Genomic DNA, 22,416 nt, shown 5'->3' with positions numbered 1-22,416 from the left:
GTAAAAGGGTGGATGAAGCAGAGGATCGAATCAGTGAGCTGGAGGACAAGGTAGGAAAAAATTCCCAGAAAGAGCAAGAAAAGGAAAAAGACTCAAAAAGAATGAATAGGGGTTAAGGGAACAGCAGAACAACAGGAAACATAATAATATCCATATAATAGGGGTACCAAAAAGAGAAGAGAAGCAAGGGATAGAAAACCAGTTTGAAAAAGTAATGATGGAAAGCTTCCCTAACCTGGAGAGGGGAAAAGACATGCAAATTCAGGAAGTACAGGGGGTCCCAATCAAGATGAACCCAAAAAGGCCTATTCCAAGACACATCATAATTAAAATGCCAAATTTGAAAGAAAAGAGAATTTTAAAGGCAGTAAAGGAGAGACAGGAAGTAACATACAAGGGAGCCCACATAAGGCTAGCAGCTAACTTGTCAACAGAAACACTACAGGCCTAAGGGAATGGTATGAAATATTCCAAGAAATGAAAAGCAAAGGACTGCAACCAAGACTATTCTACCCAGCAAGACTCTCAATTAAAATGGAAGGCAAAATAAGGCATTTCCCTGACAAAAGATGACTAAAAGAATACATGTCCACCAAACCATCTTTGCAAGATGTGATAATGGGACTACTTCAAGAAGATGAAGAAAAAAGAGGGGCAGAGAGAGGAGCATAAGTACAAGGGGGAAAATGGCAATGAATAAATAGCTATCAAAAATAACCTTAAATGGAAATGGGTTAAATGCTCCAGTCAAAAGGCTTAGTGTAGCTGAATGGATAAAAAAACATGAAGTGAGGAAGGATTGAGGGAGGGAGTTGGGTTGGGCTGGGCAGGGAACAGTGGTGGCAGAAAAATGAAAACAAATGTATTTGAACAATAAAAAAAGAAAACATGACCAGCAAATATGCTGCCTACAACAGACCCACCTTAGAACAAAAGACCTACACAAGCTTAAAGTGAAGGGTTGGAAAAAATATTCCAAGCAACTGGACAGGAAAAAAGAAAAAAAGCTGGGGTAACAATGCATAGATATAAAAAGACTTCAAAGCAGAGGCCATAAATAGACACTGAAGGACACTTATGAGTTCAAGGGAAGAACTCATCAAGAAGACATACACATTGTAAACATGTATGCACCCAACATAGGAGCACCCAAATATATAAGTAAAATGTTGGAGGACTTCAATTAAGATATAGACAGCAACACACTGATAGTAGGGGACTTTAAAACCCTACTGTCAGCAATGGGTAGATCTTCCAAACAAAATATGACCAAAGATATTGGGGCACTGAATGACACACTAGATCAAATGGACACAACTGATAGATATAGAACCTGTCATCCCAAAAAAAAGAAAAATACACATTCTTTTCAAATGCACATTTTCAAGATAGACCACATGACAGGACATAAAAAAGGCCTCTAAAAATTCAAGAAAGTTGAAATAATATCAAGTTTTTTTGAAGACCACAAGGGCTTGAAACTAGAAGCCAAACTCAAGGAAAAACTCAAAAATATTCAAACTCATGGAGACTGAATAGCATGCTGTTAAACAATGAAGGAGTTAAAAATGAGATCAAAGAAGAAATAAAGTTTCTAGAAACAAATGAATATAAACACACCACAGTCCAAAACCCATAGAACACAGCAAAGGCAATCCTGAGAAGGAAGTTCATAGTAATACAGGCCAACCTAAAATAGACAAAAGCATCTCAAATAAACAACCTACTCCTACAGCTACAAGAACTGGAGAAACAGCAACAGAGAAAACCCAGAGAGAGTAGAAGGAAGGAAATAATCAAGATCAAAGCAGAATTAAATGACATAGAGACTAAAAGAACAATTTGAAGGATCAATAAATCCAGGAGCTGGTTCTTTGAAAAGATAAACAAAATCAACAACCCTTTAAGGAGACTCATTAAGAGAAAAAGAGAGAGGACCCAAAAAAATAAAATCATAAGTGAGAGTAGAAATTAAAACTGATACCACAAAAATATAAAGGATGGTAGGAAATTACTACGAACAACTATATGCCAATAAAATAGAAAACCTCGATGAAATGGACAAATTTCTGGAAATATATCATCTTCCAAAACTGAATGAAAAAGTAGAATGCCTGAACAGACCAATAACAGCTAGTGAAATTGAAGCAATCAAAAAACTCCTGGCACACAAAAGCCCTGGACCAGATGGTTTTACAGGAGAATTTTACAAAACACTTCAGGAAGAGCTAACCCCTGTCCTACTCAGACTATTCCAAAAAGTCCAAGAACACAGAAGACTCCCAAACTCTCTTTAGGATGCCAGCATCATCCTCATCCAAAAGCCAGATAAAGACACAACCAAGAAATGTTATTAACTGAGAAACTTCTGGAAAAGTGCATGTAACAGAATCAAAGGCAAAACAGGAAATCTTGGCAGCAGCAGCCTGAGAAAATGTCATCAGAGGATTGAGCTGTAACCGAGAGTTCCGCACAGTAACGCGCACTGTACTCCTCAGTGACAGTGACACATCTTTTGTAACCTTTTCTAAATGCACCCTCAAATGGGTTCATGTTTTCTTGCTTTGTGCTTAATTTCATAGAAATAAATGCCCCTAGGGAGATTTTAATTGTCAAAAAAAAAAAAACTTGCTTAGGATATTGAAACCTCATGCACAATTAAAGCTACTTCATACTGATAAAAAAAAAAAGAAAAAGAAAAAGAAAACTACAGGCCAATATTGTTGATGAATGTAGATGCTAAAATCCTCAAAAAAATATTAGCAAACAGCATCCAGCAATACATTAAAAAGATCATTCACCATGATCAAGTAGGATTCATCCCAGGGATGCAAGGATGGTATAATATCTGTAATCAATAAATATAATGTCTCACATAAAAGGAAAGACAAAAATCATGTGATCACATCAATAGATGCGGAAGAGCATTTGATAAGGTATAGCATCCATTTATGATAAAATCACTCAGTAAAGTGGGAATAAAGGGGGCATACCTCAACATAATAAAGGCCATGTATGAAAAACCTACAGCCAACATCATAATCAACAGGCAAAAACTAAATGCTTTCTTCTAAGACCAGGCACAAGACAAGGGTGTCCGCTTTCACCATTTTTACTCAACATAGTGTTGGAAGTTCTAGGCACAGTGATCAGACATGGAGAATATAAATAAAAGGCATCCAAATTGGGAAGAAGGAAGTAAAACTGTCATTGTTTGCAGATGACATGATAGTGTACCTAGAAAACCCTATGGACTCCACCAAAAAACTACTTGACCTAATATGTGAATTTGGAAAAACAGCAGGATACAAAGTCAATATTCAGAAATTGAAGGCATTTTTGTACACCAACAATGAAATATCAGAATCAGAAATCAGGGGAAAAAATCCCCTTTGCTATAGAAACAAGAAAAATAATGTACCTAGGAATAAACCTAACCAAGGAGGTAAAAGACCTGTACTCGGAGAACTACACAACACTGAAGAAAGAAATTAAGGAAGACACAAACAAATGGAAGCATATACCATGTTCACACTGGAAGAATTAACATCATCAAAATGACCATACTCCCCAAAGCAATTTATAGATTCCACGCAATCCCTGTTAAAATACCAATGAATATTTCAGATATAGAACAAACATTCCAAAAATTTATATGGAACCATAAGAGACCCCAAATAGCCTCAGCAATTCTGAGAAAGAAGAACAAAGTAGGAGGGACCACAATACCAATATCAAGCTATATTACAAGGCCACTGTAATCAAAACAGTCTGGTACTACCATAAGAACAGATACATAGATCAATGGAACGGAATAGAGAGCCCAGAAATAAACCCATGTCACTATGGTTAATTAATATTCAACGAAAGAACAGGAGCATAAAATGCAATAAGAATAGCCTCTTCAACAAATGGTGTTGGGAGATCTGGACAGCTACCTGCAAAAAAATTGAAATTAGACCACCAACTTACACCATACACAGAAATAAACTCAAGATGGATAAAAGACTTAAATATAAGTCATGACACTATAAAAGGACTAGAGGAGAATATAAGCATGAAAATTTATTTTTAATTTATTTTTTCAAATACATTTGTCTCTGCCTTCCCCCCACCACTTTCCCTTGACCCCTCCCCCCTCCCTCCCTCAATCCTCCCCTTTGGTTTTGTCCATGAGTCCTTGCTATATGTTACTTGACTTGCCCTTCCCTTCCTTTTCCCCCACCCCCGCTTCTTCCCTCTTGTCTCTGTTGGTTTCTTTTCCTTTCAGTGTTGCTGGTCTTATTTTCCTTAAATCTTTGTATTGTTGGTTAGGTTCCACTTATAGGTGAGATCATATGGTATTAGTCTTTCGCCCCCTGGCTTATTTCACTTAACATAATGCTCTCTAGTTCCATCCATGCTGTCGCGAAGTTTAATATTTCCTTTTTTCTTTCTGCTCTGTAGTATTCCATTGTGTAAATGTACCATAATTTTTTGATCCAGTCATATACTGATGGGCATTTAGGCTGCTTCCAACACTTGGCTATTGTAAATTGTGCTGCTCTGAACATTGGGGTGCATAGGTTCTTTTGAATTGGCATTTTGAGATTCTTAGGGTATAGTCCCAACAGGGGAACCACTGGATCAAAAGGCAGTTCCATTTTCAGCTTTCTGAGGAAATTCCACACTGCTTTCCACAATGGCTGCACCAGTCTGCATTCCCACCAGCAGTGTACTAGTGTTCCCTTTTCTCCACAGCCTCGGCAGCACCTGTTGTTTGCTGATCTATTTATGATGGCCATTCTGACCATGTGAAGTGGTACCTCATTATGGTTTTGATCTGCATTTCTCTGATGGCTAGTGATGCCGAGCATCCTTTCAAATGTGTCTGGGCCCTCTGTGTCTCTTCCTTGGAGAAGCGTCTGCACAGGTCCTTTGCCCATTTTTTTATTGGATGATTTGTCTTCTTGGAGTGGAGTCGAGTGAGTTCTTTATATACCTTGGAGATCAAGCCTCTATCTGATGTATCATTAGCAAATATATTTTCCCATATGGTTGGCTCCCATTTCATTTGCTGATGTTTCCTTTAACCAGGCAGAAGCTTATTATTTTGATGAGGTCCCACTTGTTTATTCTTTCCTTTATGTCCCTTGCTTTAGAAGACATATTGGTGAAAAATTTGCTGCGTGGGATATCTGAGTTTCCTACCAATGTTCTCCTCTAGGACTTTTATGATGTTGCAACTTATATTTAAGTCTTTTATCCATCTTGAGTTTATTTTTGAGTATGATGTCAGCTGATGATCCAATTTCAATTTTTTGCATGTAGCTGTCCAGCTCTCCCAACACCATTTGTTGAAGAGGCTATTATTGCTCCATTTTATGCTTCTGCCCCCTTTGTCAAACATTAGTTGCCCATATAAACCTGGGCTTATGTCTGGGCTTTCTATTCTCTTCCACTCATCTCTGGGTCTGTTCTTGTGCCAGTACCAGATTGTTTTGAGTATAGTGGCTTTTTAATATAGTTTGATGTCCGGTATTGTGATCCCTCCTACTTTGTTTTTCTTTCTCAAAATTGCTACGGCTGTTCGGGGTCATTTATGGTTCCATATAAATTTTTGAAATGTCTGTTCCATTTCTGTGAAATACGTCATTGGTATCTTAACAGAGATTGTGTGGAATCTATAAATTGCTTTGGATAGTATGGACATTTTGATATTCATTCTTCAAATTGATGAGCACGGTCTATGCTTCCATTTATTTGTGTCTTCCTTAATTTCTTTCTTCAGTGTTGTATAGTTCTCTGAGTACAGGTCTTTTACCTCCTTGGTTAAATTTATTCCTAGGTACTTTATTTTTCTTCTTGCTATATCGAATGGTATTTCTTTTCTGATTTCTTCTTCTTCTATTTCATTTAAGCAGGAAAATTTCATATATTACATCCAGCAATATTTTCACTGATACGCCCCCTAGAGCAAGGGATATAAGGGAAAGAATAACCATATGGGACTACATCAAGGTAAAAAGCTTCTGCACAGTTAAATAAAAGAGCAAAATACAAAGGGAACTAACTGTATGGGAAAATATGTTTGCCAGTGGTACCTTAAAGTGTTTGATCTCCAAAATACATAAAGTACTCACCTGACTCCACCCAAGGAAAACAAACAGTCCAAACAGACACTTGTCCAAGGACGGGATACAGAAGGCCCAGAGACATATGAAGAATTCTCAGTATAACTGGCCATCAGAGAGATGCAAATTAAAACCACAATGAAACACCACTTCATGCCAGTCAGAATGGTTATCATAAACAAATCAACAAACAAGAAGTGCTGACAAGGTTGTGGAAGAAAGGGAACACTAGTACACTATTGGTGGGAATGCAGATGGTACAGCCACTGTGGAAAAGTTTGGAATTCCCCCAAAAAGCTAAAAATGGAACTGCCTTTTGACCCAATGATTCCACTGCTGGGATTATACGCTAAGAATCCTGAAACACCAATTCAAAAGAACCTGTGCACCCCAATGTTAAGAACAGTGAAACTTATAACAGCCAAGTTCTAGAAAGAGCCTAAGTGCCCATCAGCAAATGAGTGGATCAAAAAACTATGGTACATTTACACAATGGAATACTATGCAGCAGAAAGAAAGAGCTACTACCCTTTGTGACAGCATGGATGGAAGTAGAGAAGATTATTCTAAGTGAAATGAGCGAGACTCTGACTGGAGGGGAGAAGTGAGGAGGATAATAGGGGAAATAAGGGGAAAGGTCAAGTCAAAGAACATGTATAAATGACTCGTGGACAAAGACAGAGTGGGAGGAGGGAGTATTGAATGTGGGAGGTGAGGGTCAGGTAGGGCAGGGGAGAATAATGTAGGGAAATGGAGATAACTAATTGAAAAACAGTAAAAAAATATTTTGAAGATATATGCATCCTCATGTTCATTCAAGCATTACTTACAACAGGCAAAATATGGAATAACTTGTGTCCATCAGTAGACTAATGAGTAAAAAAAAATGTATTCATACATAAAAAGGAAGAAATATTGTTAAGTGTAAAAACATGGGTGGATAGTGAGAACATGATGCTAAGTGAAATAAGTCATACAAGGAAAGACGCATACCACAGGACATCATTTAAATGTGGAATCTGAAAACAGGAACAAAATCTTTAGCCTATATATTTAGCGAATAGATTGGCGATTGCCAAAGTTGGCAGTTGGATGTAGATGGGTGAAATGAATGAAGGGGGATTGCCAAGGGAAAAATGGAAATCTGGTGTTGAAAAGTACAATAATGAAAAGAAAAATCCACTAGATTGATTCAACAGTAGATTTGAACCAGCAGGAATTAGAATCAGCAAACTTAAAGGTAGATTGATAGAGACTATGCATTATGAAGAACAGAGAGAAAATAATGAAGAAAAATGAACAACCCTCAGAGAAGTGGGGTACCTTAAGTGCATTAACATGTTCATAATAAGAGTAGAAGAAGGAAGAAAGAAGCAAAAAGATATTTAGAGAGAATGGCTGAAAACTTTCAAAATTTGATGGAAAATATTAATGTATACATTGAAGAAGCTCAATGAATTCCAAGCAGAATAGGTATAAAGATATCCACCCCAATACATAGCACAGTAAAAATGCTGAAAGACAATGAGAAAATCTTGAAAGCAGTAAGAGGAAAATGGATTGTCACATACAAGGGAACTCCAATAGGATTAACAGGTCATCAGAAACAATGGAAGCAAGAAGGTAATTGAATAACATATTATTTAAAGTGCACAAAGGGAAATACTTTCAACCAAGAACCTTATATCCAGTAAAACTATCTTTCAAAAATTTAGGTGAAATAAAGACGTTCCAAGATAAACAAAAACTAAATTTGTTGCAAGTAGAGCCACCTTACAAAAAATACTAAAGAAAGTTCTTCAGAGTAAAAGAAAGTGACCTCAGAGGGCAATTTGAATGCACACAAAGGAAAAAGACTGTTCAGGTATTTATAGAATTATAAAATAATAGTGTAAATGCATATGTCTTCTAACTGATTTAAAAAGCAATTTATAAAACATATAAAGTGCGAGGATCACTATTACTTGAAATAAAATGAGTATAGAGCCCTATTTCACATATTACACAACAAATATTCAGGTGAGTTAAAAATCAATATGTAAAACCTAAGAAGTTTGAGGATTTCTATTAAAAAAAATGAAAATACAAAATATTTTTCTTACCCTAAATTAACATATTCAAATACAGAAGCTATAAAGTAAAATATTGACAATGTAAAGTATTTGCAACACATCTATCTATAAAAGGGTTAGTAGTTTTGTCTTTTTAGGGAAAAAATTCGACAAACATTTAATCAAAAAATGGAAAAAGAATACCAAAAAGTCATTGAAAGCTTTTTTAAAAAATAATAGAAATAAGCAAGAATTATACAAAGACAGGTTTAGTTTCAACAAATAATAAGGTAACAATTAAAATAACACATCTTTGTCACAGTCAGATTAGTAAGTATTAAAAATATTGGTAATATCAAGTATTGGGGACCATGAAAGGAACTGGGTATTCATAGACTCCTTTTCTTCATCTTCTTAAAGCAGCCCCTTTAGCATATCTTGCAATGCTGGTTTGATGGAGATGTATTCTTTTAACCTTCTTTTGTCTGAGAAACTCCTTATTTCACCTTCCATTTTAGTTGAGAGCCCTGCTGTGTAGAGCAGTCTTGGTTGCAAGCCTTTGTTTTTTCATGACTTGAAACATTTCTTGCCATTTCCTTCTGCCTTGTAGTGTTTCTGTTGAGAAGTCAGCTGCTAGCCGTTTCCTTATATGTTGCTGCCTCTTTCTCCCTTGCTTGCTTTAGGATTCTCTCTCTTTGATATTTGCCATTTTCATGGTGATGTGTTTTAGAGTGGGCTTCATTGGGTTCCTCTTGAATGGGGCCCTCTGTGCTTCCTGGACTTGTGTGACTTTTTCTCTCCTCCAATTAACGAAGTTTTCCATCATTACTTTTTCAAACAGGTTCTCTATCCCTTGCTCCTCTTCTTCTCCTTCTAGTATCCATATTATATGGATATTATTATGTTTCAGGTTGTCCTGCATTACCCTAAATGCCTCTTCATTCTTTTTGAGTCTTTTTTCATTTTGTTGCTCTTTCTGGAAGTTTTTTCCTCCAGCTTGCTGATTCAGTCCTCTGCTTTATCTAGCCTGCTTTTGATTCCTTTTACTGTGTTCTTCAATTCAGAAATGGTATTCTTCGTTTCCTCTTGTCTCTTATTGACAGTTTCTATGTCCTTTTTCATGCTGATATAGTTTGCAGTAAGTTCCTTGTAGTTTCCCTGGAGTTTTTTTGTAATTCTCTCTGAGCTCATTGAGCTCATTGAGCTTCCTTAGAACTGTTGTTTGGAACTAAATATCTGATAGTGTACTTACCTCTATTTCATTTAGTTCTCTTTCTGGGGATTCCTCCTTTCTCTTTGACTTGAGAGTGTTTCTTTATCTTCCCATTATTTGTGAGACTTCTTTTTTGCTTCTACTTCTTAAATTGATCATCTTGACTTCCTGACTTTGTGATGTGAACTTCTAAGGTAGGAGACTGCTGTTTGTTTGTTCTTTTCTTTCTGCATCTGCCTCTGATGATGTCAGATGTTGACCCTATCTGACCTTAGGCAGTCTGTTCAAGACTTCCAGGAATCTATTGTCTGTGGCTGTCTTCTTCAGCTATTAATCTAGTCACTCTACACCTAGCAGACTGTCTTAGAGACACCACAGGGTGGGGCACAGTCCCTCCTGGGGGTGGGGTTATTGGGTCCTCTCACGCTACTGCCACTCAAGGAGGTGGTCAGCCTGAGCCAGATGGCTAATGCCATATGGGGAAGGAGTCAGCACCAGGATCCCACCTGCTACTCTCTGTTCTCTACCCAAAGCCTCCATATCCAGTTTCTCCTGAAGTGTTTCTAGACTATTCTGTGTCCCATTTAGCCAGGGATCTACTATCTGTGGCTGCTACTCTGTACTCTGCCATCAGGTTTTAGCACTAATGGGCCTACGCTGAGCCTCCTGGGAGTGGTGCTGTTGGGTCCTCTCGTGCTATTGTGGCTCAGAGGAGTGGTCTGCCTGAGCAATATTGGCTACTGCTGTATGGGGGATGAGTCAGCACCAGGTTCCCTGTGGCTACTCTTTCAGTGCTCTCCCCAAAGTCTCCTTCACTTCCCCAAAGTCTCTCCTCAGGCATCTCCAGCACACTCTGCCCCTGCCTTTCCCAGAGCTCAGGGTAAGTGCTGCAAACAAAAATGTATGTGTTGGCCATTTAAACAGCTCTTTGCATCTCCAGCTCCTGTCTCTGTTAGAGAGCAACCCTGCTGCTTTTCACAGCTGGCTCTTCACTGTGTACTTGTTGGGCTCCGGTGCTGTAGGTTGGAGATCCCCACTTATGGTTTAGACCCCACACTTCTCAGGGGGAACCAATTGGCTGTTTCGATATCCTTCTGGTGCTGCTGCCTGTGGGCACCCCACCTGCCTTCTCGAGTCTCTACTGCACTCCTTACCAGTTGTACCAGAATGTGCTAAAGCTGATTCTTCTGTCTGTCCAAGGTTAAAAGGCTCCTCTCTTGCTATTGTTCAGTTGTTTGTTCCAGGTGATTTCTCCATAATATAGTTGTAATTCCAGAGTGGTCCTGGGAGAAGGTCAGTGTGACTTCCACTCACTTCTCTGCCATCTTGATTTTCAATAGCTTAAAACTCTTTAAACTTACTGTTTCTTATTTATAAAACATAAGGGTTAAGTAGAGTATTACAATGCTCTTTTCCTAAAATTCTGTGACTTTTTTTTTGGCCTTATAGCAAGTTTACTGGTACAAATTATGTAAAGAGGATGGCAGAAAGGAATATGAACAAAGATGGTTTGGTAATTAACAATAATGCTTAAGTACCTCTGAATACGGGAATTTACATTACAGTAGAAACTCAGAATATTTACTTACAAAGAAAAAATAAGCAACACTCTCCAACAATGATAGGAAATCCATAATTAAGGGTATTCCTATCATTAGAAGGCAGAATGGCAGACAGTGAGATTTACAAAATGTTTATTGATCTAGTGTGCCTATCCTTGTGTTTGTCTAGAAAGTAACAGAACAGAAATAAGAAATACTAATAGTGTCAATAATAAAAATAAAGTTAAAAATAATAAGTACTAGAAATAAAAATGTAGTACTTATTATAAGGAATTTGATACTATTGAGCAAATCACTTAGTATGCACTACACAACACTGCATTTTATAATAAGTACACAATACTGCATTTTATAATAAGTATAATACTTAAAAATTGTAGGATCTCCTTAAAGGCCTTTTTAAAAACCAATACCCATTTCTCTTGAAAGTGCAAGCTTTGATTTGGTCTTTTTTTAAAAAAACCTTCTCATTTATTTTATTCTTGATCTATTTTCAGATGAAGCCACATTATTTTTTTTCTCTTTTTTTTTGATTTTATTTTTAAATCATGTTTATTCTATTACAGTTGTCTCAATTTTTCCCCCTTTGCCCTCCTCCACCCATCCCACCCCACCTCCCTCTCCCACAGTCAATTCCCACTCTGTTGTCCATGTCCATGGGTCATTCATACATGCTCTTTGTTAAGTTCCTTCTCCTTCTTTCCACCATTGTCCTCCTTCCCCATCCCCTCTGGTCACTTTCAGTCTGCTCCATGTTTCCTTGCCTGTGGTTTATTTTTTTCATTAGTTTATTTTGTTGAATAGATTCCACTTATAGGTGAAATCATATGGTATTTATTTTTCACCGACTGGAAGCCACATTATTTATTAAAATAGATATTTCAATATGAAAAAATTTTTAAAGGGTTTATATTTTTCCACCATCATGTTCAATTATCCATTGGTGTATCAACTTGTGTATTGCTCCTTATTTTTTTCAGTATCACTTGTTAAAACAGAGGGATGGTGAGTAAAGGGATGAATGAAAAAGTGAAGGAAATATAGTCAATATTAGTGTTCTAACTTTTCAGGGTGACAGATGGTTACTAGACTTAGTGTGGTGATCACATCATAAGAGATATAAATGTCAGTCACTATGTTGTACACCTGAAACTGATATATTTTATACCAACTATATTTTAACTTAAAAAGATTAACACAAATTATAATAACACGAGCATAGGAAAGTAGATCTTACAGGTAAAAAAAACCTTGTAAAACTTATAGGAATTAAGAAATAAGAATTATCTACAAAGTGTTAGCAAAATTTATTCATTTTTTTTTTTGTCATTTTATATTCAGGTTTAACTGAGTTGAATGACAGTCCAGTTCCCCTGGAACTTGAGCGCTGCAAGTCTCCCACTTCAGGTAAACAAGAGTGATATTTTTTAGGCTTCTGGTAACTCACTGCCTTAATCTACTGCTTTATTTTCTTAATTCTTGTCATTTAATTTGTTTTATTTTAGTAAAGGGGTAATTCCATTTCTAAAATTTAACTATAAGCAAAATTTTTTAAATTTGATTCCAAAATTAAATAGAAACATGTCTTTAAAAATATTTTTGGCCTCTTAAAAAATTAAAATTAGAGGTATAAGTGCAATACTTTTAAAGACATTTTAAAGGAACCTTATTCAGCAAGTACCTTAATAATTTTAAGTAAAAATTGGAAATTTTATACAGAAACTCTCTTTTCTTATAGCTAGAACTGAGTTAGTGGGAAACATATACCACAGGTGCAGAAGCATGTGATACTATTGCTTTTGACTGTAGTTTGGACGCATGTATATTCATTGACAAAATAAAAGTTTAGTGATAATATGTTGGAAGTAAAGCAGAAGGATAAAGTATGAGCCCATTAAAATGTATTTTAAAATGTGAGTATAAAGATTCCTAGGAATAAATTTTTTAAAAATGAAAAAAAATTTTTAACAGTACAAATTATTGAGTAGTGGAATTATGAATAATATTCATATTTTCTAATTTTTATTTATCTGACCTTTCTATAAGGAATGTATAGTAATGTATACATTTCTAAACCCCCAAAATATTAGGTATATCTTTGACATTGAACTATAGATCTGTTTTCACAGAGTATAAAAAACTTTTATTTAAATTGTTTTTAATTTCATACAAATGTATAAACATTTAATAATATCCTTGTAAAGCAGTAATTTTTTCTCATTTTTATTGAATTTATTGACTTTTAGATATTTATTTAGAATTATGACATTTTCAATTTACTTCATCCCTTATTGTTTTCTTTTTCACATTTAAGCTCAGGTTACATTTGGAATGTATTTCTGTGTATAACATGAGAAGGAGTCAAGGTTCCTTCCATTTAGTTATCCAGTTGATAAGCACCATTTATGAGAAACTATCATTTCTCCCACTGCACTAATGTGGATTTTTGCCACAAATTAATGTACTTTACTGTTTGTGTATGTGTGTGTTTCTAGACTATGTTCTATTTCATTGGCATGTTCATCTGCCATTTATCCAATTCCACACTGTTTTACTTGCTGTAGCTTTATAGTATTATTGTTGATAGCACAAGTTTTCCAATTTTGTTTTTGTGGTTCTTTTACAAGAATATTATAGCTCTTCTCAGTCTTTTGTGTTAAATTTGTCAGTTTGCACACAAACAAATATGTTTGGGTAGTGATTGCTCTTTAATTGGATCCATAGATTAATTGTGTAGACTTGACATATTCAATGATGTTGAATTTTTCATTTGGTATCTCTCCATTTATGTGTGCTTTCTTTACTCTCAGAAATATTTTTAGTCATCTTTGTAGAGGTCTTGCACACCTTTCACTGGATTTATTCCTTTATATTTAATTTTGAGAGGGGAGATAAATTGTAGAATTCTTAATCAATGAAATACTGTACTGCAGTAGAAATAATTACAGGTAGCACCATCAACATGGATAAAACTCTGCAAAACTGCTTTTTCTTATTGTTTGCAGATAGAATGTAAAAATACAGTTAATTTTCATATTAAAGTTGTATCCAGATAACTTGATAAATTTATTAATTCCAATAATTTGTAAATTCTTTTGAATTACCTATCTATCCTAATCATGTCACCATGTCAAAATATCACTTCTATTTCTTCTTTCTTAGGAAAGAAATTAGCTAGGACCTCACTCCAATGTTAAATAGATGTGTTAGCAGAAACTTTTTCCTTCTTCCAAATCTCAGAGATGTCTTTCAGTATTTCTTAATTATGGTAATGACTGTAGGTTTCTAGTGAACATCCTGCTCTTAGCCGTCTGCCTATGATGTTTCTTCTTTTATTGTTAGAGCAGTTCTGGGCACACTGAGAGAACGTGGCATACAATCAACTAGATTGCTTTAAAGCAGGTTTTATTACATTTGTGTTCTGTTACTTGGGACAACAATGACTGACTGTAATAAAATTCATTTATCACTTCAGTGACTTATTTGAGACTGGTCTACTGGGCAGGTTCTGTTCTTCTTTAGTAGCAATTTTTAATTATAAATCATTATAATTGAGGAATAAGAGATTATTTTTTCTAACAGGTTTTTCAATCATTATGTATTTGTTAAAATATGTAAAGCTTATTTTTCTGGGGAAAGTGGTAACAGTTTAATTTATCTTATTTAATAATATTGGAAATAATATTTGCTTATTTCATTCATTTCCCATGAAAAAGAAAAATAAGTAATTTTGTATATTAAATGATTTCTTAAAGCCCACAAAGGAGATTGTGTATAATACTATTTCCAGCATACCATAGCAACACATATACATAAAACTACATTCTACAGTCTCTTGCTATTGTTACAGAAATTGCTGCATCCAATCTAGATTCCCAGGAAAGGCATAGTTAGGGTAAATGCAGACTTTTTAGCCCAGTCTCATAAAATTAAAATGTAACTATGAAAAAAAGTAAACTTAAGACTTTTAACAATTGTTTTTTAAAACTCATGAAGTTTATTATCTCTAGAGGTAGAAAAGAATGAAAATATAAATAATTAAATTGTTTGGATAACTAATGAATGACAGGATCAATATATAAAGAGAAACTAGAATATTTGCAATACATTATAACTTTTGAAAAATTACAAAAAGCAGCCATGCCACCTAACAAGTCTCCTTGGCTTATACACTCAGAGACAGTTCATTAGGTTCGCCTTCATAGTGACAATTTTATGTTTGTATCTGGGTATATCTCCCCTTTTTATGCATACATAATATTTAAGAGCCAGTACTTTTCTTGCCCTTTTATTCTTTAGTGCAGTGGTTCTGAAACTTAAGTCTGTATCAGAATCGCATGAAGAGTTTGTTAAAACACAAGTTGCTGATTGCCAGAGCTAGATTTTAATTCAGTATGTCTAGAGTGGGGCCTGAGATTTTGCCTTTCTAGAAAGTTCCCAGGTGATGTTAATCTTCTGGCCTCTGGACCACTTGAGAAACATAGCTCTGTGAAACTTTTTAAAAGATTTTTTCAGTAGTTACTTCACCTCTCAGTATCTATTTTGGGATCTCAGGCCCTCACCTCTTTAAAGTCTGCTAAAGACAGATTAAAATATTGACACAGATATCTCCAAGCAAGAGGGGTTGGGAATTATAGAAGCTGGAGACCAGTAATCATTTTATAACTCTGATTTTCTAACTGGACCTCAAATTCCCTTTTAAAGCCCAATAAACTACAAGTAAAATAGAGTGAAGTTTTGGACTATAAATATATCCTTTAGGATAATGAGAGAGGACAGAGTAGAATTTAAAAGCTGAAAGAATCCCAGTGAACCAACAAGAATGCTGATGTTCTTACCTTCTAGGATAAGATAATCATTTGCCAGCTATTGAACAAATAATTATAAGTAGTTATAATTAGGTAGATAAGATGCTATCCACTAAGAATAAACTAGTGAATAAAATAAACATACTCCATGCCAAATAGGACTGACAGTCTACCTACAGAAACCAACATTAAACTAATAATTTTACAAATTGCTAGTGGTTTTTTCTTAAAGCTCTGTAACCGTTTCTTGCTTACAGGTAAAGTCATGTGCAGTCTGTGTACTATATAAGCATACCTCACAAGGGGTGAGCAGGAGTTAACATTCAGCCCTAGTTCCACTAGGTCCTGGCACAGAACTGTAATCCCCTAGGAAACAGCACCGTTTTCTTTGAACAGAGTTGAAAATTAACCAAGCCTTCAACTGTAGGGTTATGTCCACTCACAAATATGCATTTTTTGCTTTGTCCTCCTTGAAGCTGTGGCTTTAAAAATCATTTGCTCAGATGAATATCTTTTTCTAGACTGGTATTAGGTCCTAATATTGTTGCTACCTACACAGCCATCCATCCTCATGAGTCTCACTTATCCACAATATACAATAGACTTACTATGCTTCAAGTTCAACTGAGGGCTAGGGTGATTAAATATTTATCTTTATTAAAATATATTTATTTAGGCATCTTTAGTACACATATCTTTATTAAAATATCATAGAGATGAATGTCACAAAATACTAACAAGGAGGTAACCAGCTCTGTCCTCAAATCTGGGTTTCAACTGGGTCTCACAGCCTATTCTGAATGCTCCTTCTGTTTGATTCTGTGTACCTAGAACCCCACTACATCCTTCAAAGAAGTTTTTTTCCCCTCAAAACAGTTTTCTATTGAGGCTATACCAAAATACACAGATAAAGGCATAAACTAAAGACCTTTCTAAGTAGTTACTATGAAATTCACCTCTAAGGTAAAAATTCTTGGTTCACATGGACTAAGAAATCACATGCCAATAGTATTTTATTCCTTTTCTTTAGGACTTCCTACCAGAACTCCTGAGGCAACACCAAGCTTTTATAGGAATGAGGTACCAGCTGTGAGACAGAGGAATCAAGTACATCATTTGCCAGGTGAAAGTGAAAAAATCTCTTTTATAAACAAACAAGTTATTCATACCTCCAAATTTTCTAGACTTCACAGTTTGTATCAAAAGCTTTATTCTTATTTGTTGTGCTGAAAACATAAGTCCCTCGTAATGAATGAAGACAAATTTCCCTGAAGCAATGGTAAAAACCAGAGACACTGACTTCATGAGAAGGAAAGCAGAAATTAATAAGGGTTTTGTGAACAATTTTGAAATGTTCCATAGAATTTTGATAGTGTTATTTTCCTACTCTGTACATGAATTATTCCATCAGGCTTGTAAGAAAATATTAAGGGACCAACAGTAAATTCAGGGAAAACCTAAGAACCAAAAAGTAAAGTGGTTTCATAAAAATTCTCCACAATTCTTCCTAACACAATTAAAAATTTTCTGTGATCAGAAACAACTATAATAATCATGGAAACTCCATGAAGGAATTGCCTCAAAGGAGCAATGTTCTCTCAAAAATAGTGAGCATAAAGCAGTAAGGTCCTATAATCTAAATTTTATACAGTCATTGAATATTTGATGCTGCTCATAGGGACCAAATCATAATCAAACACAAATCATGCAGCTTCCTTAGATTAGGAAACCGGTACAGAATGGTTGTGACCAGATCTGCAACTTTAAAAAAACTTGAATTACTGCCCTGGTTGGTGTAGCTCAGTTGCTTGAGCATCGTTACACAAGAAAAAAGACCGTCCGTTAGACTCCTGGTCAGAGCACATACCTGGGCTGCAGGTTCAGTCCTCAGGTTAGGCTGCATATGAGAGGCAACTAATTGATGTTTCTCTCTCACATGAACATTTCTCCCCTTCTCTTTCTCCCACTCCGTAGAAATGAATAAATAAAATCTTTAAAAAACATGACTTACCAAAGTTCTAGACCCCAAATAAATTCAGCAACCAAGAAATTTAAAGATAATTGTAACCAACAACTTTCCAGACAGTAGTTTTTTTCTTAGGTACTACAACTACACTGTGATATGCCTTTTTCTGTGGATAATTCCAGCTTAGTTACATTTGGTTTTAAATCCTATGACTTTTTCCTGATTTTTATTAATAAAATGAAAAAAAGTCATAAAAAATAATCAAAATTAAAATTATATGACATCCAAGCAATGAAAAAGAAAGTGAGAAGCTGCTGGGTCATAAATAGACAATATTTTAACCAAGAAATTCAAAAGAACTTAAGAAGTATACTTTGCACGAAACATCAGAAACATAGTTTACCATTTAAGTTCCAGGAAAAACTGAATTTGAAAATAATTTTTAGCTTTTAGAGTCCATAAAAATCAACAAATTATCACCATCTTTTGAATATATTAAGCCTTGTTGGCTAAAAATGGTAATCAACATTGATATAGCACTTTAAAACAAACATGTGTATTATTTAATCCTACAGCAACCCTGTGTCATTGGTATTATTCTCATTTTGTACAGATGGAGAAATTACGGTCAAGAAAAAAATTCTATAATTTGTACAAGCTTACCCTACTACTAAATGACTTAGTTTGAACTAACCCAGTTCTTCAGACTTCAGGGTTCTCTGACCTTGAATTGTTTGATCTCCTATTTGTACTTTAAAAAAAGTGTGTATAAGAACCTAGTTCTCTCTGGGAGTTTATAATTCAAGATAGAAAAGAACAGAAATAAAATTTCATGATTACTTAGCACTTGTTCATATGATACTAAAAAAGTCACCGATTCATTAACATCTAGATAGGAATAATACATAATTTAAGACAGTAATAAAAGTAGAGTCATAACGTTAAACATTTTTATGCTGGGGCAAATTCTAATAAAGATACCTCTTTGCCTGGCTATATCTTAGCCACTTCAGAAGAATGCAGAAAGGGAAAATGGCAACAAAATTATAGGCATGTAAGCCTTTCAGGATTCCACCATGGCGTAATGACTCCAAACTGTGTGCATGTGTGCATGTGTATAACTGCACCTATATACATACCAGGTGTTTTTTTATCTTAGTTTCTGGCATAGGTAAGATAGAGACAAATGAAATTCATTACTATATTTCAACCAGTCAAGTTAATCTACAAATAAATGTTACAAACATTTTAATCTAAACGACATATTTTCACTGTGTTAGATATATTTATTTTACAGAAGATATGTAGGCCACACAGGTGGCATCTAAATCAGAAAGACTGTGTTGCTTAGTGGAAAGGACATAGCTTTGGAATCAGAGAAATTTGAACTTACCCTGCCACTTTCTACCATTAAAACTTTAGCCAAGTTTCTTAACCTTAAGTGTGTGCTAGAACATAGATTCTCAATAACATGTAGTAGTAGTTTTTATAAAAGCAATAATGAACATCCATGGCTGTTCATCAGAGACTGAATTTAGTCTCCTTGACCATTTTAAATTTCGAAACATTAGTTATAGCTTATTCATAACAAAATAGAAATCCTTCATGGAAACCCAAAAATAAATTTAGTTGTTTCTAATCAAAAAACAACTAATAAGAAGCTTTAAATTATAAACTTTTGAACTTAGCTCTTTATGTTATTTCTCATTAAAGTAGCAGCCATATTCTGACTTACTCAGGGTTCACTCTGTTCCTAAAATTTTGACTCAAATATAGAACCAAGCATCTAACTGAGGCTTATTTGAAACCAATATAAAATCTCTATGTTGAGCCAGGCTGCACTATGTATCCATTGACTTTGAATTGAATTAAGAGTTAGGAAAAAGACATATGAATATACAGTTGATTGAATGAGATGATACAAACAAAATACATGAAGTCCCCTAGGCAAAACCCTGTTGTAATGCCTGAAGTTCTGTCACTATTTAGGACTGAAGATCAAAGATAGGGTTGAGCATATGACCTCATTCTGGCAGTTATCATAAGCCACCAAACTGTGCTGCCTCATTACTGTAACAACCTGAGAGGCAGAAGAATCTAGGAGTGGAGATAAATAGTCCTGCAAAGACTTGTTATCTGGTGTTATTATAGCTTGGCCATCACCTGATCTTTACGCTTGAGTTCATAGATAAGTATTAATATGTTTTTGCAATCAGTCAGTCCTTTCACTTATTTGCATCATCTTTGGTCACCTAGGCCATCCTTCCTAAAAATGTCTAGGTAAGCCAGAAGGTGATAGGTGTAACCCTATCTTTGGGGATGCTTTCCTTCATACTTTTTTACAGTCAGATTTACTGAGAAATATTTATATAGAATAAAATTCACCTTTTTAATATACAGTTATGAATTATTTTTTCTGCTTTTAATTTTGTTTTTATTTCTAAAAATGTATGCCACAGAATGTTAAAGCAACAAGAAGAATTTTCTGACAGTTTGCCAAGAATCTAACAGGACTAGGATCATAAGAATCAAACACTTCCGCAGCTATGTTCTCTGCCCCACAGCTGGGATTACCTGTAGGGGTACAATTTGTCGTGTTATTGTCTGTGAGCCAAGACAGGCAGTTATTCAAGGTGTGAAGGATTAAAGATACTATTCTATGTGATAATGCACAACATGATAAAGAGGTTTTGATAGAGAATAAGCCCATTATGAATCAAGTGTGGGATGTTATCATTCTTAAAAATATGATGGGTTCTTAGGAAGTACTATTATGCAGAGCAAAGAGATTAAAATACCAGATACAATTGGAGGCCTTATCAAGTATGCTGTGTTTAAACCTATGCACTCTACTTTAAGTAGGGCATGTTGCTCAGATAAATGTTTTGTTTGTTTGTTTTTTGGTATAGAATGCCATAGAATAACAATCTTTTCTTGCCAGCTAAGTTTGATAATGAAAGTGATAGCTAATATTGAATGGTTGTTATACACCACACCATGCTAAGTACTTTACACATATTCCCTTAGTTAATACTGACAAGATTCCTATGAAGTAGGGACTATCATTTTCCTCCATTTTACAGAAGAGAAGAAACACAATCTTCCTGAAATTAAGTAACTGCTAGTCCAGAGTCACTAGGCTGTCAAATAGCTGAGTCACAATTTGAATCCAGCTTACTTGTGTTGCTCACTGGGCTTCACTTCATCAAATATCAGGAAACCTGCCTTGGAGAAAAGCAAGTTTTGTGGAGTTCAACAGAGAAAGCATAAAAAAGCATCCAGCATCTTCTAATGGGGCATTACTATCATTGTAACTACCAACCTTCTATTCCTTATTAGAAAATGGAAGATCAAATATAAATATGATTAAAAATTGTTTATTATTAAAGAAGTACCTGTTAATAATATATAAGTAATCATAATGACTTTATGCTCAGTAAAGTGATATCTGTATCTATAGTTAATGTAACAACTAAGGACAATATGGCACATCTTGTATTGAAAATATGAGATGCATCTCAGGAGGTACATTTTATGGAACGGCCCTGAGTAAAAATTCTATAGGTTGCTTAATGTTTGTAAAACCACAAAACATTTCTCAAAATGTGATCTGCTAGCCTCTTGGCATCAGTATCACCTGAAATATTTTTTAAGTACAAATTTCTGCTGATGTACTCAGGGTACCTGGAGGTGCCCCTAACTCTCTTGGGGTACTTTAAGATCTGGCATGTGAGAGCATGAATCAGTTACTCCTTATTGCTCCAGAATTTAGAACTGGAACATATTAGTAAATGATAATGGCAAGTAGTTTGAGCTTGAGAAAAGGAAATCTTGTAGCAATTATAACAAACCCTAAATTGGATTTTTTAAAAAGTACCTTTGAAGGTTTCTGTTGTGGAACTATTTAAGCAGGGTGTCAAGAACATTGTAGGAGAATACTTGCATTGAGAGGATATTTGACTAGACCTCTAAAATTCCTTTGAGCCAGGATTCTCCATCTTTCTTTTCTGTGCTGTGTACTAAGCCACTGAGTAGTAAGAAGACTGTATTTCCCATTTTCCCCCCTTTGGCCAACAATATGAAATGATAGTGGTGTGTATGCTTTAACTTAGATAACAGTAAAAATGAAGAAATTCAGAGCTGTGCCCCCAGGGGCACATTGCAAATGTTAGTATGTATTGTTTTCATTCTATACATTTCCAAGATTACTTGCCTCTTACTCCCTTTTGCCTCATACATCTTCCACCCCAAATTTCTCAAATGTTAATGTGTAACATATTACTCTATCACTTGAACATACTTTCTCAGTCTACTTAGACCTCTTTAGAGTAACTTTTCACCCCTGCCTTCTGGCTTTACTGTTTTTCCCCCCAACATTCATTGAAGAAATATTTATTGTACACCTACTCTATACGAATATTTTGTTAGGTATTGAGAATCCAATCTCTATCTTTGGAGAACTCCAAGTTTCAGGATGTTAGTGGTTAGTGGACAGAGTGAAAAAAAGTATAATAAAATGTGTTAAGTATAATGGAGATGTGCACAGGTGCTATGAACATTAAGATAATAGCACCAGAGAAGCCTTAAGTTTGAGGCTGCCATCAGAAAAGAAATGATTTTTTTTTAGCTGTCTTGAAGGATGAGTAGGAGTTTAATAGTTGAACGAAGGAAAAGGAGGATCATTCTATTCATAAATAACAGAA

General features: G+C 35.1%; 1 protein-coding gene across 5 annotated transcripts in view; it reads left to right on the top strand.

Annotated features, from left to right (window-relative positions):
- STXBP5L (syntaxin binding protein 5L) overlaps positions 1 to 22,416 on the top strand; it is a 402,439-nt gene that overhangs the window by 317,675 nt on the left and 62,348 nt on the right. For 4 of the 5 annotated variants that reach the window (XM_054575243.1, XM_054575242.1, XM_054575241.1 and 1 more), the window contains one exon: positions 12,281 to 12,346. In XM_054575243.1, coding sequence (XP_054431218.1) covers positions 12,281 to 12,346 — 66 coding nt within the window. Of the gene's footprint in view, positions 1 to 12,280; positions 12,347 to 16,777; positions 16,871 to 22,416 lie in introns of all 5 variants that reach the window. The other variant, XM_054575244.1, reaches the window with a different exon arrangement.

The sequence above is a fragment of the Pteronotus mesoamericanus genome, unplaced genomic scaffold (genome assembly GCF_021234165.1).
Source record: "Pteronotus mesoamericanus isolate MK-2021 breed Mesoamerican mustached bat unplaced genomic scaffold, CSHL_Meso_final contig_27, whole genome shotgun sequence".
Taxonomy (NCBI): domain Eukaryota; kingdom Metazoa; phylum Chordata; class Mammalia; order Chiroptera; family Mormoopidae; genus Pteronotus; species Pteronotus mesoamericanus.
This window is presented reverse-complemented; position numbering and strand designations above follow the sequence as displayed.